The sequence below is a fragment of the Sesamum indicum genome, linkage group LG11 (assembly GCF_026168435.1).
Source record: "Sesamum indicum cultivar Baizhima isolate 11 linkage group LG11, ASM2616843v1, whole genome shotgun sequence".
Classification (NCBI taxonomy): Eukaryota; Viridiplantae; Streptophyta; class Magnoliopsida; order Lamiales; family Pedaliaceae; genus Sesamum; species Sesamum indicum.
In genome coordinates, this window is record NC_142667.1 from 15,176,486 (window position 1) to 15,196,029 (window position 19,544).

At 35.3% G+C, this 19,544-nt stretch overlaps 4 protein-coding genes across 4 annotated transcripts; 3 read left to right on the plus strand and 1 right to left on the minus strand.

Annotated features, from left to right (window-relative positions):
- The first annotated feature begins 4,232 nt into the window (after nt 1-4,232).
- On the plus strand, nt 4,233-6,168 carry LOC105174327 (Peroxidase superfamily protein). The gene is made up of 5 exons (XM_011096388.3): nt 4,233-4,389; nt 4,635-4,783; nt 4,900-5,088; nt 5,198-5,363; nt 5,464-6,168. The coding sequence occupies exons 1-5, from the start codon at nt 4,329-4,331 to the stop codon at nt 5,868-5,870; spliced, it is 972 nt and encodes a 323-aa protein (XP_011094690.1). The 5' UTR covers nt 4,233-4,328; the 3' UTR covers nt 5,871-6,168.
- A 2,607-nt stretch (nt 6,169-8,775) lies between these two features.
- On the plus strand, nt 8,776-11,338 carry LOC105174328 (L-type lectin-domain containing receptor kinase VIII.1). Its single transcript, XM_011096389.3, has one exon. It carries the CDS (start codon nt 9,012-9,014, stop codon nt 11,181-11,183), a length of 2,172 nt encoding a protein of 723 aa, XP_011094691.2. The 5' UTR covers nt 8,776-9,011; the 3' UTR covers nt 11,184-11,338.
- A 2,213-nt stretch (nt 11,339-13,551) lies between these two features.
- LOC110012816 (DNA-binding protein S1FA) lies at nt 13,552-15,592 on the plus strand. Its single transcript, XM_020697750.2, has 2 exons — nt 13,552-13,721; nt 15,115-15,592. The coding sequence occupies exons 1-2, from the start codon at nt 13,668-13,670 to the stop codon at nt 15,328-15,330; spliced, it is 270 nt and encodes an 89-aa protein (XP_020553409.1). The 5' UTR covers nt 13,552-13,667; the 3' UTR covers nt 15,331-15,592.
- A 573-nt stretch (nt 15,593-16,165) lies between these two features.
- LOC105174329 (PLAC8 family protein) lies at nt 16,166-18,688 on the minus strand. The gene is made up of 3 exons (XM_011096390.3): nt 18,282-18,688; nt 17,547-17,749; nt 16,166-16,679 (listed from the first exon to the last, which is right to left on the minus strand). The coding sequence occupies exons 1-3, from the start codon at nt 18,526-18,528 to the stop codon at nt 16,437-16,439; spliced, it is 693 nt and encodes a 230-aa protein (XP_011094692.1). The 5' UTR covers nt 18,529-18,688; the 3' UTR covers nt 16,166-16,436.
- Between the last annotated feature and the right edge of the window lie 856 nt (nt 18,689-19,544).

The window sequence follows — 19,544 nt, forward strand, 5'->3', positions numbered from 1 at the left end:
TATTTTCAAACAACGAGGGATGTTCATAAATATGCTAAAATTTAAGACAATTCGTTGTAATTTATCTTTAAAAAAAAAAAGAGTAGATGACGAGTGAGCTAATAATTTCAACAGATGAATGAAAAAAGAAAGAAAAATCCAAAGGATCAATGATTAAGAAACAAATAAGTTGACTAAACAAAATAATTTTCTTGCACGCTGCTCTAACTAATACATTATACAATACAACTATAGATAAGGCCAACTAGCAATACTGTCGGCATTAGATGTTTAATTTGACACTGTTTGTTTTTTTAATAATATATCGATTTAATTAACATATTAATGTGATTAAAAATCATAAAATATAACTAAAAATAATAATAAATTATAATAACTCACGTAAAGTAAGACAAATATCCACACATTCGATGAAACTCGAACCCATAATTATAATTTACTAGTTCATTGTACTGATATATAAGAGCAAAAAGATAAGGAACAATGGTCCGTTTATACAAAATCATTACTATATTTTAGATAATTACATTACAACTACTGAAAACGTCAAGACCATTAACACAAACCATCTATATTTTTTGAAAAAATATATACAACCCAGAATATCTATATTATTATACAAATTATTTTTATTTTTTTATTGTCATAAATAATATTTTTGTAATTATTAAAAATTTAAACAAATCATAAGTCAAAAAGTATAAATGTAATTATTCAAAAAAAAAAAAAAAAATCAGACGTGATGAAGAGAGGATATATATATAGCTTGCGGTTTACTCCAAAAAAATACACGTTGAACCAACTAATCACCGAATCTGTTGCTATCTGTTCCTCATTATCATTATTCTTCTGCTCACGGGTTACCAATATATTATTTTTTTATTTATTATTAGTGGTTGTGTTACGTTGTTTTTATGTGTATATAATAAAAAATATTTTATATTTTAAAATATATTATAAATAAGAGAAATATATAAGTACATTACGTTAATAAATAAAAGAAAGAAAAAAAAGAAAAATAATTTGTCAATTAATAAAAATTTTGAAAAGTTGAATAAATTAATTATTTTATCATGAAGGGTATTTTTTATTTTTCAAAAAATTGATGCGGCGGTGTCATTAACTGTTGTTCATGAATGTGGAAGGACTTTTATTTTTATATTAGTATAAATAGATTGTTATTAGTGGTACGTGGCACATTTGATGTATGAGCACAAAAAATTTAGAATAATTAAATATTATTTATTAAGTTTTTTTGTTGTAGGCAAATGGTAGTATGAAAATGATTATATAAAAAAAATGATTATGAAAGAGAATATTTGGAATAGGCGAAAGAGAAAAAAAATATTAACTGAAAATAAATAATTATTTAAAAAAATTAATTTTACTACTTATAAATATTGGGGGGGGGGGGAAGTGAAAATTAATGGGTGAAAAAAAAGTAGCATATTAAATAAGGAAGAAACCAAAGAATGTTCTCTCTTAAAGATCGTTTGGTTCGTATGATAGGATTAAATAGGATGGAAAATTGAATGATTATTAATCCTATCTTACATTATATGATGTTTGGTTTGAGGTATTGCATGTGGGATATCTCATTTGATAATATAATCTGGTGTTTGATTGAAATGATTATAACGTATGATTAAATGAAGAAAACTATAAAATTTGTGGCATATTTCCTCTTTTTTTTTTTGGGTCTATATTTATATAAAGCTGAAGTTGAAAATATGTATTCAATTAAGTAATTAACGATAAAAATCTAATTTTTTTTAAATGTCCAAAAAAGAAAGAAGTGATATTTTTTTACTACATTTTATTATTAAATTATTATTTTATTCATCGAATTTTCATCGGAGAAAAGTGGGAGAAAAGGGGAGAAATAAGCATATGTTAATAACACTATCTTTCTCGTTATTTCAATTGTTCACAGACAACAAAAATTCTCTCCGAGGAAATACAAAATTCGTTGGATTTTGATCGAAGAAAGATGGGAGAAAAGGGGAGAGGAATAAGCGCCCGTTAAGTCCTGGGAAAAGAAAGAGAAAATGAGAAAAAGAGGGGAGAGAGTGGAGATGAGGAGAGAAAGAGGAGAGAGCCCAAGGGTAAATTAGGCAAATGAGTTAAATAGACTTGATTCATAATATCAATATTAATACCGGACTTTACTAATATTAACTAAATATGTGATTGGTCATAATAAATAATTTTATCATACTTAATTACCCGAACCAAACAGGGCCTTAATATATAATATAAATTAGTAATAATAATATTTCGTTGTTTTGGAAACAACTCTCCTCGTCCCATATCAGACATGAACATTAATTTTGTCCGCGATGGGAATAAAAGGATTAAACCCCTCTTAACAAATTCAACTCTAAATTTTCAAATATTACTCATTAATAAAAAAAACCATCTTAAAATCCAATTTGCTTATCGATCAATTAAATAATTTGTCTATGGATAATGATCAACAATTGCTATGATTACTTCCATATTATTGTTTTTATTTTTTTATATTATTTGTGGTGCACAAATATTTCCTTTTTCTTAAAAAAAAAAAAAAATTGTGTACAGTGTCTGAACATTAATAGAATAATTATATTTATGTCTTATCTGTCAAGATCAATAATTCATAAGGTCAAACATTCAAATTGCTTACAAAAATGTTGTTGTTGGCTACAAAATATTAAATGAACAAGTTCTTAATTTATCCTTGAAAAGAAAATTTATAAAAGTTTATAAGATATCTTTTATTTAATTAATCCATAAATACCAGAAAAAAAATAAAGAAAAATTTCAAAATTAGAGAAAATTAAGGTAGCATTCTCGTTATTTTAATTTTTTTTTGGAGCTTACAAGCATAATTTTTAGACACATTATTTTTTAAAAAAAATATTATTAGACACTGCAAAATATTTTAGAAAAAGTTCAAAAGTCTAACTCAAACACCTTATAATTAATGAGTCGTGTCTAGTTATGGGGCCATTATTTCTTTTTTTTTTTTTAATTATATAACATTTTTGATCATTTTATTATTAATGTATGTAGGCGTATCATACCAGTTGTAAATAAAGAGTTTGAATGATTTATAATTTACAAAATTTCATCTTTCAAGCGAGACGTCTTTTCAAAATAAAACTATAAAGTTTATATAAAATTAAAATAAATAATATTTATATAATAAAATATAAATTGAGTCGGAAAATACATTAAATTATATAATTTATTTCTTAAAAATCAGTGGTCGAATTTGTATCTTTTGGCAGAAGAAACAGTAATTGTAGTCTACCCTATGTGATAGATGCAGTCATAGTGCCCACTTGGGCGGCGGTGGCGGCCGGCGGAGGCTGCTCACTTTCCGTACATTGCTTGTCTAGAATATACTTAAATGTTGAGTTCTACTTAGTAAATTACTTTGGCACTTTATAAAATTAGATTTAATTACATAAATATTTTTTATAATTTTTAAAATTATAAATATTTTATAAAGATAGAGAGTGTTTTTATAATTAGTTAGATTTGACCTCAAGATATATTAATATAATTTATCTTAAATGTTAATTAAGATTACAATTAGTTCACTCGTATTTTTTAATCCTTAAAATGAAAAATATACAAATATGAGCATTTAATTTAAATCAATTCATTCATATCTAATAAAATTACACATCAGATTTGTCACACATAATTTGACAAAAATGACTATGCTTGTTAGATGGCTATTAATTTGGATGTGGCCTAATTTGAATTTAGACAAAAAGAATTAATTGAAAAGAGTCATATTCAACATAGGTCTAAAAGAAAAAGAATCCTTTTCAACATAGTTTGGGTAGGAGAATTAAGATGAGCCTATCCAAATTCAAGAAACTACTTTCCAACATATCGAATTGCAGAAATAATATTCATTTAAACTACCCAAAAATGAGGAGTTAATATAGTAGGTTGGAAAATTCTGATCCAAATTAGGTTTGACTATTTAATTATATAACAAATATAATATATTTATCGTGTAATTGGTGTATAATTTAAAAAAAATTAATTAATTATATAACAAGTGTAATACAATTAATTTGATCCGATCAGACTTAATTTTGAGTAAAATAAAATTGTGCAGTAATACTACTTGTAGTGGGGCATCCAATTCCAAGCGCGCGTGGTGGTAAAATAGCCGAAAGGTTGGAAATTTGTGACTAAGTGGAAGAGCCTCTAAATCTGAGTGGCTTGCCCACCACAAGCCCCCAGACTCCCACTCCCTCTATATAAACAAGACACAATCACTTCATTCTGCCCTGTACCAGTTCTCATTTACAATTTAAACATAGATGGCCACTTTCAAGTTCATAATCTTTCTGTTATTACAGTTGCTCTTGCAATTTCATCCTGGTACGTACTGCATCTATTCCCTTTTTTCCTACTTTATACCATACACACAGAGTAAAAGTGTGGGCTCGACTTCATAATATACAATTATCGCATATTTCTTTTATGCTTCACAAGATTCATGATTTTAGACTTGGTTAGTACCAGCCCAGATGAAATGTTTAGTACGGTACCGATCATCTTGCAACATACCATGATGCTTTTTTTTTTCTCAGAGTCACATGTTATGTTTTTGACTTATGTTGAAGGTAAAAGCGATCTCCAGTTGAACTACTACTCGGAGAGTTGCCCCAGAGCAGAAGCGATAATCAAGGAACAAGTCACCAAGTTATACCAAAAGCATGGCAACACGGCTGTCTCCTGGATCAGAAATCTCTTCCATGACTGCATTGTTAAGGTGTTCATCCATTAATTAATATCAACCTTAAAAATTCAATCATTTGTGTCTTACAATTGTTGTATTCATTCCGTTTTTTGGGTCGAATAAATTAATAAATGTATATATATATATAGTCATGCGATGCATCACTGTTGTTGGAAACGGTGAACGGCGTTGAATCGGAGAAGACGTCGTCGAGGAGTTTCGGGATGCGGAATTTCAAGTACATAAACACAATCAAAGATGCCCTTGAGAAGGAATGCCCCATGACCGTTTCTTGTGCTGATATTGTTTCTCTATCAGCAAGAGATGGTGCTGTCCTGGTAATATTATATATACTTCTTTCCTTTTAATGTAAAAAAGTTGTCAACTATATATGTCCAATTCAGACAACACAAATTATCTAACTGATCACATTTATTTATGTAACAGTTGGGAGGTCCTTACATCGAAATGAAGACCGGTCGGAGGGACAGCAAGGAAAGTCATGCAGCATTAGTTGACAGCTCCATCCCCAACCACAACGACACCATCTCATCAGTTCTCTCGACATTCCAATCAATTGGTATTGATACCGAAGGAACAGTTGCCCTGTTAGGTACTTTCCTCTTTATTACATATATATATATATATATAGTTCAAGTTCAGACAATCCCAAGTTGTAATAAATTACAGTTATCATATGAATGATCGATCAGGTGCACACTCGGTGGGACGAGTTCACTGCATCAACATAGTCCACAGGCTCTACCCGACTGTTGATCCAACGTTGGACCCTGACTATGCCGGGTACCTCAAGGGCCGGTGCCCATCACCGTATCCCGACCCAAACGCAGTCGAATACGCAAGAAACGACCGTGAAACGCCGATGGTGCTAGACAACATGTACTACAAGAACATTCTGAGCCACAAGGGACTACTGTTGGTTGATCAACAGCTGGTTTCTGATCCTAGTACATATCCATTTGTGGAGAAGATGGCTGCCGACAACGGATACTTCCATGACCATTTCTCGAGGGCTCTTCTCACTTTGTCTGAAAACAATCCGTTAACTGGGGATGAAGGCGAGATCAGAAAGGATTGTCGATATGTAAACGCTAACTGACCACAACTCAAGTGGAATTTGGACTCTAAAAGAAAGGGCCGTTTAAAATCTTTTTTATTTTTCTTGGAAGTTACTGAAATTGGGGCGCTGCTCATGGGCCTCAATATATATATCTATATATGGTTTGGGTCCAGTTCTATTGAATTCTGCTTAAGGGCCCAGCCGTTGAAGTGTATATTCACGCTGTAGCTCTAAAAGGACTTGATGTTTCTATGGGTAAAACCCGATGGGTGTTGCGGTATGGTATGGGTGTTTGAGGAGTATAAACAGCAATATACATATATTTATTGGGTGTTGATACGCTAGGTCACTAGCTACTTGTACCTCTTGGAGGTTGCACGATTGTATCTGATCTAGGGAACTCCAAGGAAATATGTTGGAGATCTATACAAGACGCACATAAGTCGGGTTTGATCCAAACGTAAGCATTCTGATAATTAGATCACGTGATTTATAAATCTAAAAGTTAGTTAAAAGATAATAAATAATGAAATTAGATACTTTAAATCTTCCTAAATAAGGGATTGAACTTGCCAAGGGATTTCTTATCGAATTCAATTGATGGTCGATACCTCGACCCGCTATCCGACCTGATCCCTCAATCAGCGACCCCTGAGAACACAAGGAACGGTTAAGCCAGTCGGGTATGTTCCCGACGTAGGCCCTCCGATGCTTAAGTCAGTTCTTAGGCCAAGAATATTTTGACTGAGAGATATGTATCTAGAAAGCAAAGTAACATTACCTCCTCATGAATTCCGTTTGTAGCTTTTATATGCCCACGTAAGATGCATTTGGTAAATGCTAATGTTCAGGCGTCGAGCTTAAGTTATGTCCCAAATCATAGCTGATTGATATTATAGCCATCGAAAATCCCTCCACAAGAGCATTTGGCGGGATCTTGAGATCCTTCCATAAGATATCCCTGATTAATGCCTATTCCTTAACCGGTATGAGGGGCATACTTGTCTAGTGACAAAAAACCCCCTCATCAGGGATATTTATACTCCTCCCGCAATGTACAGACGCCGCATGGCACTAGTGGAATGGTGCCATGTGTCGCTTGCTATGATGCATGGACATGAGTATAGCAACACAAAAAATATAAAAATATTAGGATACAGTACGGCTATATATAATATATATTTTTATTTTTTTAATAAAATTAAAATATGCAATATAAAAGATATTAAGATAAAATATAAAATGAACATATCTTACACCTACATTTTTAGTCGAACGTGGCTTAAAAAATATACATAATTAATTTATTTAAAAAAGCAATATTTTTTTTTAATAATTTAATTAGTTAAACTATCGTGAACACATCTCGATTTCTAAATAATTTCATCATAATATTTTTAGTTTAAGATGAGTGAAAACTTTTTTTTTTATTAAGCCTAAGATTTTTTTTCCCCTAAAAGACAACCCAATTTTTTTTTAAATTATAAAAAAAAATCAAAATGTGTCCAAAACACGGGCACGTCCCTTTTTTTTTTTAATTCGAGGAGTGTCAGACACTATTAAATAATTTTTCGCAATGTCCGTGCATTATAGGTGACCTGTCCCTGCACTAGGGGAGTTTTGATGGATCTGGACCCTGTTCTTTTGGGTCTTGTTAATGGACCTTTTTGGATCATTATTGGACAAACACTGCCTAACCCAAATCACATATATATTTTAGCCCACATCGGTTACGGATCCGAGTAGAATAATACACATCCACTTGATATCGATGTTCTACGATATACCAATCACAACGTATTAAACTAAATTAATTACCGAACAAACTTTTGGTTATCCATCGCTTCTTCATTAACAAAAAATGAAATTGCACAGACGCATTCATTAATTTAATTAGCCCAAGTGGCAACGGCCCGCCTTCAACAATAATTAATTTCAATACTTATTATGAAGAAAATAGCAACACATATAATCCCTAAATAAATTTATTGGAATAATTTTAAATTTCTTTTGTCGACCAATAAATTTAGGAAAAATTACACCCCTAATTATAAGTATATACTCCTTATGATTTAGGAAATCACATTTATACATCTTACATTTATTGTCGTCTAAAATCTCTTAATTACTCACAATTCACTGAATTTGTTGATATTAATAAAAATTTGAATGAAAAATTTATATTTATGCCCAATTTAATTATATTTAATTTATTGTAGGTTAAATAATTATTTTATTTTATTTTTATCAAACTACTCTTATAAAGGTGAAAATATACGTGATCAGCTATATAAATGAGGAAAAGAATATTTTAGGCAAAGATAAAATTGATGTATATGTGGAATTGAGTGTGGAAGTGAGATGGGGAGGGCATATGATGTGATGAATTAAGAGGAATTTGTGTTGTTTTTGGTCCACCCAATTATTGCCAACTTTATCTTCATTTGTTTTACCAAGAAAAAAGAATGAGGAAAGGAGGGGTGACTACACACTCCTTGTCCACCACCCCCTCTTTCGAGGTCCCGTTTCTACATTCCCTAATTCAAATCATACCTCCTAATTTTTCATGCTAATTATTGTTTCCTCTCTGCTCATCATTCTTGCTAATTTTATGGTTAGATTTTTATAAATTAAATGATACATAATCAGCATATTAATAATTAATCAGTGCATCAGCCTCCAATTAGTTTAGTTAATTAAACAATTAGGGTTCCCATTTCCAAAGCTGTAATTATTCCGGAATTAAAACCAGGGGCAAAACAACAACCGCAGCAACAGCAACAGCAACAGCAACAGCGAGAATAAAATCTGCAAAACACTTTCATGTCCTGTCCGAAAATCGATTTCCCTTTTTTAACTCTCTCCTTTATGACAAACCGACCCCGCAAAAAATATTACCGTTGGAATCAACACGTGGCGTCCACCTGTCTCCTTCTATCCCTCTTTGGATTCTCTCTTTCTCTCTCACACCACCTTCATTCACACTCACTGTTCTCTCCCTCTTTCTCTATCCTTTTTGTTTCTTTCCTTACATTGTTTTGTTCTCAAGTATCCGAGCTTTTCTTCCCTGGTTTTTCTCCCCCTTTTTCACGTGATTCTCAGTCATTCTTTCATCTTGGGTGCAAAAGGAAGGGGGAAATGAATGTCTGATGGGTTGTTCTGAAATTTAGACAACAAACAATGGCGTCATTTTCCGGCGGGTTTTACTTTTGTTTCATTCTTGTAGCCAGTTTTGTTTTGTTTAGCTTTTCCTCCGGCAATGTCTCGACGGCGGCGACTGATTTTGACTTCGGAACGCTGACTCTGTCAAGCATGAAGCTCCTCGGCGACGCCCACTTGAGCAACGGCAGCGTTAGACTCACCCGGGATCTCGGTGTTCCGTACTCCGGCGCCGGGAAAGTTTTATACTCAAAACCCATCAAGTTCCGGCGGCCTGGGACTCAATCTCCGGCCAGCTTCTCCACATTCTTCTCGTTCTCTGTCACGAATCTGAACCCCTCCTCTATAGGTGGCGGCTTGGCTTTCGTCATCTCACCGGACGACGAGTACGTTGGCGACGCTGGGGGGTTCCTGGGAATCATGGACGCAAAGGGTGCCCAGAGCGGCGTTGTGGCGGTGGAGTTTGACACTCTAATGGACGTTGAATTTAAGGATATTAACGGGAATCACGTGGGTTTGGATCTGAACTCGATGATTTCGACCCGAGTTTCCGATTTGGACGCTATTGGTGTTGATTTAAAAAGCGGTGACCTGGTGAACTCGTGGGTTGATTATTCTGGGTCGACCCGGATGATCAAAGTGTACGTTTCGTATTCCAACTTGAAGCCCAAAGACCCCGTCATATCCGCCACTTTCGATCTTAACCAGTACATAGTGAATGATTTCATGTTTGTGGGGTTCTCCGGGTCAACTCAGGGGAGTACAGAAATTCACAGCGTTGAGTGGTGGAGTTTCAGCTCATCCTTTGACGAAAGCCCGAGTTATAATTCCGTGCTGCCGTCCGGTTCTCCTCCGCCGCCGCCACCAACGGCTAGTTTAATGAACCCCACGGCGGATATAGTCAACCCTCCACCACCTTCCGTAGCACCTCAGCCTGACAATAGTAATGCCACGTCGCATGAAGACAAAGGTAGTGGAAAGTGTCACAACCAGCTCTGCAAAAATGGCCCTGGGGCTGTTGTCGGAGTGGTAACGGCCGGTGCATTTTTCTTGGGATTCTGCGCTCTAGCGCTTATATGGTTGTATAACAAGAAGTTCAAGCGTGAGAAAAAATCTGAGACTTTGGCTTCGGATGTGATCAAAATGCCAAAGGAGTTCAGCTACAAAGAGCTAAACATTGCTACCAAAGGATTTGATTCTAATCGAATTATCGGGCATGGGGCTTTCGGGACCGTGTATAAGGGTATACTGCCCGCCACGGGTGATGTTGTGGCGGTGAAGAGGTGTAGCCACAGCGGACAGGGGAAGACAGAGTTTTTATCCGAATTGTCAATAATTGGAACCCTTAGGCATAGAAATCTTGTCAGGCTTCAAGGTTGGTGCCATGAGAAGGGTGAGAGTTTATTGGTTTACGATTTGATGCCTAATGGGAGCCTTGACAAGGCATTGTTTGAATCGAGGATGATATTGCCCTGGCCTCATAGGCGCAAGATTTTGCTCGGTGTTGCGTCAGCCTTAGCGTATTTGCATCAAGAGTGTGAAAATCAGGTGATTCATAGGGATATCAAGACTAGCAACATTATGTTGGATGAAGGGTTCAATGCTAGATTAGGAGATTTTGGACTGGCTAGGCAAATTGAGCACGACAAGTCCCCTGATGCCACCGTGGCTGCAGGCACAATGGGGTACTTGGCACCTGAGTACTTGTTAACCGGTCGAGCCACCGATAAAACCGACGTTTTTAGCTATGGAGCAGTGGTGCTAGAGGTGGCGAGCGGACGGAGGCCGATTGAGAAGGAGGTTGTAGGCGTGGGGAAAGGTGGGGCCAATAGTAATTTGGTGGAGTGGGTTTGGAGTTTGCACCGGGAAGGGAGGTTGATGGTGGCGGCTGACCCGAGACTCGGGAATGAGTTCGACGAGGCAGAAATGAGGAGGGTGCTATTGGTTGGGCTGGCTTGTTCGCACCCGGATCCAATGGCTCGGCCGACAATGAGGTGCGTGGTCCAAATGCTGGTGGGTGAAGCCGAAGTTCCAATGGTCCCAAGAACAAAGCCAACTATGAGTTTTAGCACATCGGACCTACTAATGACTCTCCAAGACAGTGTATCTGATCTGAATGCCATGATCACAATATCCACTTCGTCCTCGGAAAACAGTTTCACAGGCGGCGGTGGCAGTCTAGACTTGGTTTGATCGGTAAATTTCGAAACGTGGATTAGAATCGAGATTTTTCGGGTTATCGCCTGCTTATTATTTTTTAACTTCTATAGATTCATTCATTTATCAAACTGTGTGTATGTAACAACAATGACTCGTAGGCTTATTCATTACTATTGCAAATTGCGTCATCCTAACTCCTAAATACATCAACCTTTATCCATCCCACTTTAGAGAGGGGGACAATGGAATGGTGTACTCATATTCTTGGCATTGAGTTGTATGGATTTTTGGTTGTGGAAAGGTGGGTGGGTGGTTGCTTTCCTAAGTAACCTAAGAGTCAAAAGGAAGCACAAAGAGTTTGAGTAGAGGTTTGGTAAAGTGTACAAGTGATATAATTGGGGGAAGAAAGGCATATGTATTGGTAGACATTGTGGATTTTGGTGGAAGATTCTTGATGCCCAATATTTTTGGTGGGCTATTTTTCCATTCTGGAGAGAAGGTTTAATATTAAAGTTTACACATTTCTTTCAAGATACTGAAAGCTAGTTTTCCATTCTATTTAAAGTTGTGGATTTTTGAAAATTTTGATTAGTCAAATACAGGACGATGAAAGTGGTGATGAGGGTAAGTAAATCTGGCACGGGAGTATTCAAATAATTTTGATGTTTGTGTTTACATCTCAACATGCATACAAAATATTGACATTTCCTGGGCAGAAGCATGTTGATGGCCCAGCATCCAGCTCGACCTGCACACACTGTTTCTAATTATAATGTCGAAGGCGACTTGCAGCCTAACCTAACAATAATGCCGCTCAACTTGCTTCTCAACTCAAGTCTTGTCTTGTTGTTCCATTAGATCTTCAAACATGGACAAAATCCCCATCCTTCTACTCCTTGGGCTTTTCCAAAACTCTACCCAATCATTCCATATCCAAACCGAAAACTCTTGTTTAGTAGGCTCCAGTTGCTGTCGTTGGACCCACTAGCAACATAAAGTTAGATTAGTTAAGGTGGTTCTCAAAAGACTGTCTGATCATAAAGTCAGAATCGGATCTATTCGAGGTTATAAAAGAGAATAGAATTCAATCTCAACATAAAAAATGCCCAACGTATTTACAAAAGTTCATATGTCAGAGTTCGTACGGTCCACGTGTTGATCAAGTAGTCGTCAGATGGACTAAGTATCCACGACAAGTAATTCAGATCACCGAGTCATGCTGGTCAGATCACTAAAAAAATGCGGATGATCATCCGATTTTGAGATTTTCATGCCTTTGAAAGGGAATTTGGACATTTCAATGCTTTTGATTGTTATACCCCTATCAATATCACATATAAATTGTATATCAAATAGTGTGAATTTTATCGTCAACCCTGTTGCATTAATGGTGGTGTATGGTAGTTTTGTTCAATGATGGCATGATTATAGATAAAAATGAGCATATATCCACACCCACAATTTGTGAATTACTAACCTTAATCTCTTGTTAACAAGATATTGTTCCTTAAAAAAGAAGGGAGAAGGAGCCAAAGCCACATGTAAACAAGACCCATCAGGGAATCTCGTGCAGCTGTGTCAAACACTATGGAAACTGCTACAACTTCACATGCCCACTGTTCTCTTTTGGAACGTTAAGGGGTGGGGTCTCTATATAGCTGTGTTATTCATGTATAAAAGTCATAAGACTCATGACCATCTGATTATGACTTTTCCTTTTTAGAGCATATTATGACATTGACTTCCTCAATTCATCTCACACCTTTTGTAGTATGAGATTTTAGAGATTATTTAATTATTCATTGTGTACCAAAAATTATACTTATGTCATTATGTTTAAATAATTTAAGATCTTTTATTTTGTTATTAAATTCAAAAGCGTGTAAAAAGAATTATTTTTTTTTTGATGGGATGTGAAAAAATTGCACGTCAAAAGTTACCGACATTAGAAATTTGTATTTGTCCATCCCTATACAAAATCAAATTCTTTTAATCTATGACTGACTTATTACATTGATTATTGGAGAAAAAAAATCTATTTATTGTGTTATTTAATTTTTTTTAATTGAAATTTGATTGAATATCTAATTGTTTAAGAGATTATTAAATGCATTATCAATTCGTCCTTTTCTTTTTTTTTTTTTTTTTATGGCAGGACTAACATTATTATTGGGCTATTTGTAACTCGAAAAAATGCTGTAATAAATTGGGCTTTGGATTGGGCTTATATTGGTCTTGGGCCTGGGCCTTGGGTAAAAGATTTACATGTTCAACAGGCTTGTTTGGATTGAGACAAAGGCCATGGGTTAATTCATAAATATGGAAAAGATAAAGGACTAAATGTGAAAATTGCGCCTGATCTGTTACTGAATAACAAACAACACTTCCAATTTAAGACCCTCATCTCACGCACACTGGAACTAATTAGTCAATCTCGTTCCTTTTCAGCTCATCAATTTCTCTATTCCTTTTTTCTCTTCTCTTTTCTTTCTGTAGAATTTTCACCTGAAAAGCGCGATGGATATTGAAGGAGATTTTGAAGATCAATCGCCTCCGTCGTTCGATCGAATGGTACATTCTTTTTCCTTAGACCTCAGTTGAATTCTAAATTGGATTTTTGAATAGATCTGTTTGTTTTGGAGTCGATTTTAGTTTTCTCGTTCTGTGATCTGTGGGTTTTTGCGCCAAAACAGGGTGTATACGTTTCTTTCTGGCTCGGAATTTCTGGATGTTGGCTGTGATATATTATGCTAATTTTTTCCTTCATGCATTTGATATCAGGAAAAAACAGTTAAATGTCACTTGAACTCGTTATTCGAATGAGTGGCCTGATGATCTAGAGAGGATTTCTTTTATCTACACTATCATACTTAAGGAAATGAGGATTAAGTAAAAAATTATGGTTGAGGTGCTGAGAGCATGAAAATGAAAGAGTAATATCAGAATTCATTTTTCCTTCCCGTAATTTTGTTTCTCATTTTGAAAATTAGTTTTAATGCCATGCATTATCATTCTGTTCATGTTGTATTTCCCATATATTTTTCAGCTCCACATTTCTATAACATGCAGATGTGTATACTCTCTCTTTTTGGATAAACTATGGCTTATTCGGAAAATTAATGAGTTAGTAAACTTGTGTTTAGGTCTAGATTTTTGAGAATTTTCATGTCACACTATTATTTGCCTGTTGGTATTAAGATAAAAAAGAAAAAAAAATGTTGTATTGACTGCATGTGTATGAGACAATTGAATTGTGTTGCAAGATATTCAACATGATTTTAATTGGGAAGTGATGTAGTACCTATAGAGTGCCTCATGTCGTGGTGCCAGGCAGAACCTGATAGTCTACAGTTGCTATGCAACAAATGATTTGTGTTTGTTCTTAAGTACAATCTCAAACCAGCCTTCAAGAACAAATGGAGGGACAATGTAGTGGTTATGATCCCTACGGTAAACTAATTTACAAAAGTGTGCCAAGAGATGTGAAGAATGACATTTGCTGCTGATAAATAGTAAATAGAAAGGAATGATTTTCCATGAAGCTGTAGACTGTATGCTAAAGTGATTGCAGCATGCAGCATTGACCATTGAAAGTTGCTCATCTGTTTTGATCTATTTTAAGAATTTGCTGTACTTTATACCTGGATGCATGCTCATTGTTCTTTCTTCAAAGTTAATGAGCTGCATATACAAATAACAGATATCATATTTGTGCACTTGACATTTCTTTTATTTTGTAATACTTATCCACAAAAGATATGATGTACTTCTCCAGGAAGCATGTAGACATGCTTTTGCTCAACTGATGCATGCTATTGGCAATAATATGATTCATTCATACTGTAGCTCACCTAAACTAGGTGGTTTCATGATTAGATACATTCAATCATCTTTTGTTATCTTCATCCGCCTTGTGCTAGCTTTTCACCAATCCTTTTATATGTTTCACCTGCTGGGTCAACAGAAAAAAGTGGCCCAGAATGTTGAAGCCAAAGGATTCAATCCAGGATTGATAGTCTTAATTCTTGTCGGTGGGCTGCTCTTGTTATTCCTTGTTGGGAATTATGTGCTGTACATGTATGCCCAAAAAACTGTTCCTCCAAAGAAAAAGAAGCCCATCTCAAAGAAGAAGATGAAGAGGGAAAGACTGAAGCAAGGCATTTCAGCACCAGGAGAATAGATTTAACATGGGTTGTTCCCCTTACACATTGAGCTGCTGTTTTCCGTATACCTCATAATCAGAACCTTGTTAGCAAGCGTTGCAGTGTTTTAGGACTCTTAATGATATAAAACTTGAACGGTATATTTAGAACCTACCATGTCATTTTGCAAGCTGACTCAGAAGAAAGAATGCTATTTATCTCTTACGTGATAGTTTTGCATTTGTTCTCAAGTCAGACGGTTGTAGATTTTGTTTATATTCAACTCAGTATTTTAATGTATGAGTCTACTCACCCTTGCTGCATACTTTCATAGTTCTCACCTTCAAATCTCAATAGGGCTAGTTTGCCAGAGCCTGCTAAACTTATGGATAGAGGACAAGGGCAATAGTGATGCGAGTAATACAAATTTCTTAGAGGTGCTTCTGTATAAGGATTTAAGATTCGATAAATGCATTTGACCTGTGCAAAATAATGCACTTCTGTAATAAGCTTTCAATTTTAGCCCTACTGCTTTTTCCGAAAGCTTTCAATTGAACAAAAATCATCCACCAGAAGCAAAACCGGGTTAATACCGGGGGTTCCTGAAATGAGGCGTATTAAATTAGAACACAATAAGAGTTCTGCCAGCGATTAGGGGAGCATTGCCATTCTTCTTGTATTGGAAACAAAAGTGTAACCACAAGATGGATCCATTTCATGATGATAGTAATTAATTTGATTTTCTTGTATTCAACAATGTCGATATGGCACCCCAAAAATAAAAAAAATTACAAATGCTCAATAATTCAATTGATAAAAATTGGCATCCAAGTGTCAAATAAGACTTCATCAGCTTGGAATTACACCATTAACTTGCAAGCATTATCGTGTCCTTTATATTTTGAAATCACATTTCACAAAAGAAAGACCATGTCTACCATCACCTTATTACATGGACATCCAAGAACTGCTTCTATCTGTATTTTTCAACAAAAACTAGTAACTAATGCAGCCTCAACGTCCCAGGCTGCCGATAAACGAGTTATGCAGACTAAACCACAAATCACATAACGCAGTCTAACGGAAGTTCTCAGCACACAATTACACAAGTCCAGAGCTTGTCTGAACCACCATAAAATAGTAGTTACACTCCACGGCCCATAGCCTGTCCACCAGGGGGAACCATGACGAACACTGGTTCAGTATTCATGAAGCCAGGATGAGGAAGCCTACGACGAACTTCACGACCTTCCTGACAAAGAGCACATGCATGGCAAAAGACATGGGTAGCAAAATCACACGCCGTTTCCCATTGCTCACGCCGAACCTCATCCTCCAAAAAGCTTCCGCAGCACCCACATGATCTAGCAAGCGCCTCACAGCTTCCCTGTCATATAAATGAAACAAAATTCATTTACATATAAGGACATCTTATATGATCAAGTTCATATATTGAACACCACGTTGTCTTGATTTACAACAGCGAGATATCAGGTAAAACTGGTAAGATGGTCAACTGGAAGCCAATGCAGAGATGGTGCAGACTTACTCTTTGTGTTCCAATTTCCATACAAGATCCAATAAGCTATTGATACGAAAAGTGGACAGGACTCTTTCCTCCAAAATCTTTCCCCTCACAAAAAGGGTGCTTAAAATACTGACTACAGTCATAGCCTAAGTGAGACCTCAGTAAGACATTCATTTGACTTCCCCTGCCCCAGTCTCCTCCATTTTATCTCAATTCCATTTCCTCGACATGGGAATATAAAAGAAGGTATATTGCAAAAACTAGTGATAGCAAGAAGACAATGTTAAATAAAAAGAAAAGAGATAGTTATCAAGATAGGCGGACGAATTAGACAAATGGGAACAGTTGAATTTCAAAAACTTCAGCACTGTAAATAAATCAGAAGAAACATGTAACATGCCATATAATCTCTTTTGTCTCTCCTACTGGTTGAAATTATTTTCCCACTTTCTCCCTCAAGTGAATTGGCGAAATTCACAAAATACGATAATACTAACTGTCTCACAGACGGCAGTTACTGAAATGTGCTGAAGGTATGCCCGCAGATAGCATACTGCTAATAACATAGATTTCCATGTAGAGTGATACCAGATAATGGAAACCACAAAATAACAAGTTTGAAATTTTAATTTTTGCCCCTTCAAACAGGCAATACCAATTGGTGCCTTGTAATCTTAACATGACAATAGAGCTGCACAAGGTGGAAAATTTAATAAAAGAACTAACCTCCAGGTTAAACTTCCGGCGGATAGCCGTACGGGTGGGAAAAGAGAACAAGGGAGCGAAGCAGTTCCAGCCAAAAAAGGCATTCCCCATTAAGTAAAAGCCGGTGTATGGCAAACAGTGATTCGCAAAAGTGCCGGGAGCAGATCCAAGTCTCTCAACATTGGTTCCATAGAGCACACAAGGGGCCACACTACCCAACAGACCTGCCCAATATTAGAACCATCAAACACCCAAAGAAATAAAATACGGTGAAAAAAACAATTAGAGCAGCATCACAATACAATATATGTTCGAGCTCGAGAAATATACTTAAAACAATAAGAATGCTTTCATAACCTTCATCCAAATCGAATCAGCAAAAAGAGACAGACAGAGTGGTATGAGTATCCAGTACACTACAACCTTCACACTTCTAGATACAGAATGCAAAATTAACAGAATGTTCATAAGATTATGCCAACCAAAAACTTCATCCAAGTTATAAACTGCATAACTAATTAGCTTCTTAGAATGAAATCAACTGATTCCACAACAGGAGATCTACAAATTCTTAGTTATCAAGTCAAAGTGCAACTACAAAGACCAAAAGATGAACTAATACTGTCCAAGGCAAAATTAGTATCATCCAGAACTAATACTATACATAATCAAGACTCCAATGCATAGAAATCAAATCTTGACCTGAAAGGAAAACGATTCAGCAAAGAGAAAGACAAAAGGAAACAAAAAACTCACAAACTTCAAGATCACTACTGCAGAACTCATCATTTCTTCCAAGACAAGAGAAGATGCCGGAATCCCACTGGGACTTCTCCATCATGATCTCACCCACCGGCAGCCCGTCAGCTGTCCATCCCATCGGAACCGCCGGATGAGGCTGCGGCCCACCGTTCTTGGCGTTGGACGATTTCTTTTCATCTTTTTCCCCTGATGCCAGTTCTTGGTTTGGTAAAAGAGGATTTGATTCCTCAGAATTTGCCATTTGCACAGGTAAATATTAAACAAGAATTACAAAAACTTGTGTCCCTCTATACTCGCTTGAAATTAGAGAAAATAAATCAGGGAACGGCAGATGGGGCTCTCAAGAAACGTTCTTATCTGTTTTCTCCTTTCTTGCAGAGCTTGCTTGCATTTATTTATGTATTTTATCTATTCAAGTACTCATGTTTATTGACGTTGATAAAAAAAAAAAACCGCGTTCAAGAAAACGTAGACGCGAAGGAGTTGATTAGATGAAAATTAGCTATCGTTTTACTGCCATTATTTTATTTTAATTTGTTGAGATATTAATATAATTATTATCATAAAAGAAAAGGACAAAAAATTCTGAATGTCGACAGCCTTTGTATCTTGTAGTAATTAATAATTATTATTTATTTTTCATTTTTTAATAAAATATATCAATTATAATTATTCATGTCGAATATCAGCATTTAACAAAGATTATTACGAAAATTACATCTTCATCGAATAAATTAAATCTAAACAACACATACTATTACAGTAGACAATACCTACTATGCAGTAGAAACAACACTTATTAAGTAATAAAAACAATATTCCACGCATATCAAGGAGTTCGAATCCATGACTTTTAAAATTGTGTTATGCGTGATTTTATTTTTTTGGAAAAGTTATAGTTAATAACAAATTATGTTTGTATAATTAAGTTCTCAAAAGATAACTTAGTATATTAGCACCAGTTTTTGACTTTTTCTCTTCGTTGCTATATGTCTAGTTGATAACGAAGTTGAGGAATTTTGTTATATAGATCAGATTTAATCAAATATGAACTAATGATATGAAAATATAATAAATTTATCATGTAATTAATTATTTTTTTTAATCGTACCTAATTTAAGGAGGAACTTTCCAAAATCAATCAAAGAGCCGGAGGAATAACTAATAAAGGAATTACATAATTCCTTTAAACCTAATTTGAATGGAAATTTCCAATAATTGAAGTAATTATCAACATCATAACTACAAATGTCAAAA

Coding starts and splice junctions, on each gene's coding strand:
- LOC105174329 (XM_011096390.3), bottom strand. CDS start 18,528: ATGGCAAATTCTGAGGAATCAAATCCTCTTTTACCAAACCAAGAACTG. Junction 17,750..18,281: donor CAGTAGTGATCTTGAAGTTT/GTGAGTTTTTTG, acceptor AATATTGGGCAG/GTCTGTTGGGTAGTGTGGCC. Junction 16,680..17,546: donor GCCGGAAGTTTAACCTGGAG/GTTAGTTCTTTT, acceptor TTTATATGACAG/GGAAGCTGTGAGGCGCTTGC.
- LOC110012816 (XM_020697750.2), top strand. CDS start 13,668: ATGGATATTGAAGGAGATTTTGAAGATCAATCGCCTCCGTCGTTCGAT. Junction 13,722..15,114: donor CTCCGTCGTTCGATCGAATG/GTACATTCTTTT, acceptor CTGGGTCAACAG/AAAAAAGTGGCCCAGAATGT.
- LOC105174327 (XM_011096388.3), top strand. CDS start 4,329: ATGGCCACTTTCAAGTTCATAATCTTTCTGTTATTACAGTTGCTCTTG. Junction 4,784..4,899: donor TCCATGACTGCATTGTTAAG/GTGTTCATCCAT, acceptor ATATATATATAG/TCATGCGATGCATCACTGTT. Junction 5,364..5,463: donor AGGAACAGTTGCCCTGTTAG/GTACTTTCCTCT, acceptor ATGATCGATCAG/GTGCACACTCGGTGGGACGA.
- LOC105174328 (XM_011096389.3), top strand. CDS start 9,012: ATGGCGTCATTTTCCGGCGGGTTTTACTTTTGTTTCATTCTTGTAGCC.